Source organism: Galeopterus variegatus, unplaced genomic scaffold, assembly GCF_000696425.1.
Source record: "Galeopterus variegatus unplaced genomic scaffold, G_variegatus-3.0.2 Scaffold1985, whole genome shotgun sequence".
Taxonomy (NCBI): domain Eukaryota; kingdom Metazoa; phylum Chordata; class Mammalia; order Dermoptera; family Cynocephalidae; genus Galeopterus; species Galeopterus variegatus.
Genome location: NW_007728096.1, coordinates 45,718 through 46,616, shown reverse-complemented (window position 1 = coordinate 46,616; position 899 = coordinate 45,718). Strand labels below are relative to the sequence as shown.

General features: G+C 37.7%; 1 protein-coding gene across 1 annotated transcript in view; it reads left to right on the top strand.

Moving 5' to 3' along the window:
• DIS3L (DIS3 like exosome 3'-5' exoribonuclease) overlaps positions 1 to 899 on the top strand; it is a 35,119-nt gene that overhangs the window by 13,451 nt on the left and 20,769 nt on the right. The window contains exon 2 of the mRNA XM_008579941.1: positions 518 to 646. Coding sequence (XP_008578163.1) covers positions 518 to 646 — 129 coding nt within the window. The remainder of the gene's footprint in view (positions 1 to 517; positions 647 to 899) is intronic.

The window sequence follows — 899 nt, the reverse complement described above, 5'->3', positions numbered from 1 at the left end:
CTCTCGTTTATGTAAATCATGGTGGCTACATAAATAAAATTCACAGATAGATCACCAAACCTATTTACCTTACATGTCCTTTTCTAGTGCTGCCAGCAAAAAGTAAAATGTATTAATGCTTAATGCCATTTATAGAACAAAGTGAGATACAAAAATGAAGCTCTAACCTCTCCTCTTGCCTCTGTGTACTCACACTTAGAAGAGGGGGCTAGCAGGACAGGGTGGTGTAATTACATAATCAAATGACCAGAAGTCTCTGAAGGAGAAAGGGGAGAATAGGAGATTAACTGATCTGCAAACTAATTAACTAGGTCCTGCTCATTCTAGCAGACAAAATCAAGAAACAATAGCAGCCCGGTAGTGCTGAGCACACTAAGGCCAATATAAATAAATGTTTCTCAGGTTTTATATAATCAATCTTTTGCTCTAAAATGCCTCATCTTTTTTTGATCCTTAGCAAGAGATGGCAGTACATGAGTACCTGCTGTACTAGATTTATTTTTCTCCTGTGTCACAGACAGTATAACAGATTGCGAAACCTCATGAAGGATGCACGTCATGATTGCGTTCTCTTTGCTAATGAATTCCAGCAGTACTGCTATCTCCCACGGGAAAGGGGAGAGGCCATGGAAAAGTGGCAGACCAGGTATGGCACTGAATCACTGTCGTTTTCGCACAATCATCTTCTTTCATTTTCTCGTCATTGGCTGTTTGGGAGTTGATCTAGATAGTGTGCTGGAATAAACCAACAGTTATGCTGGAACCGTGATTAACACTGAAATGCTTAACATGTCAATATTTTAGATTTGTCATTTGAATACATCATTGATATATTTTATTTTATTTATTTATTTATTTTTTTTTAAAAAGATGACCGGTAAGGGGATCTTAACCCTTGA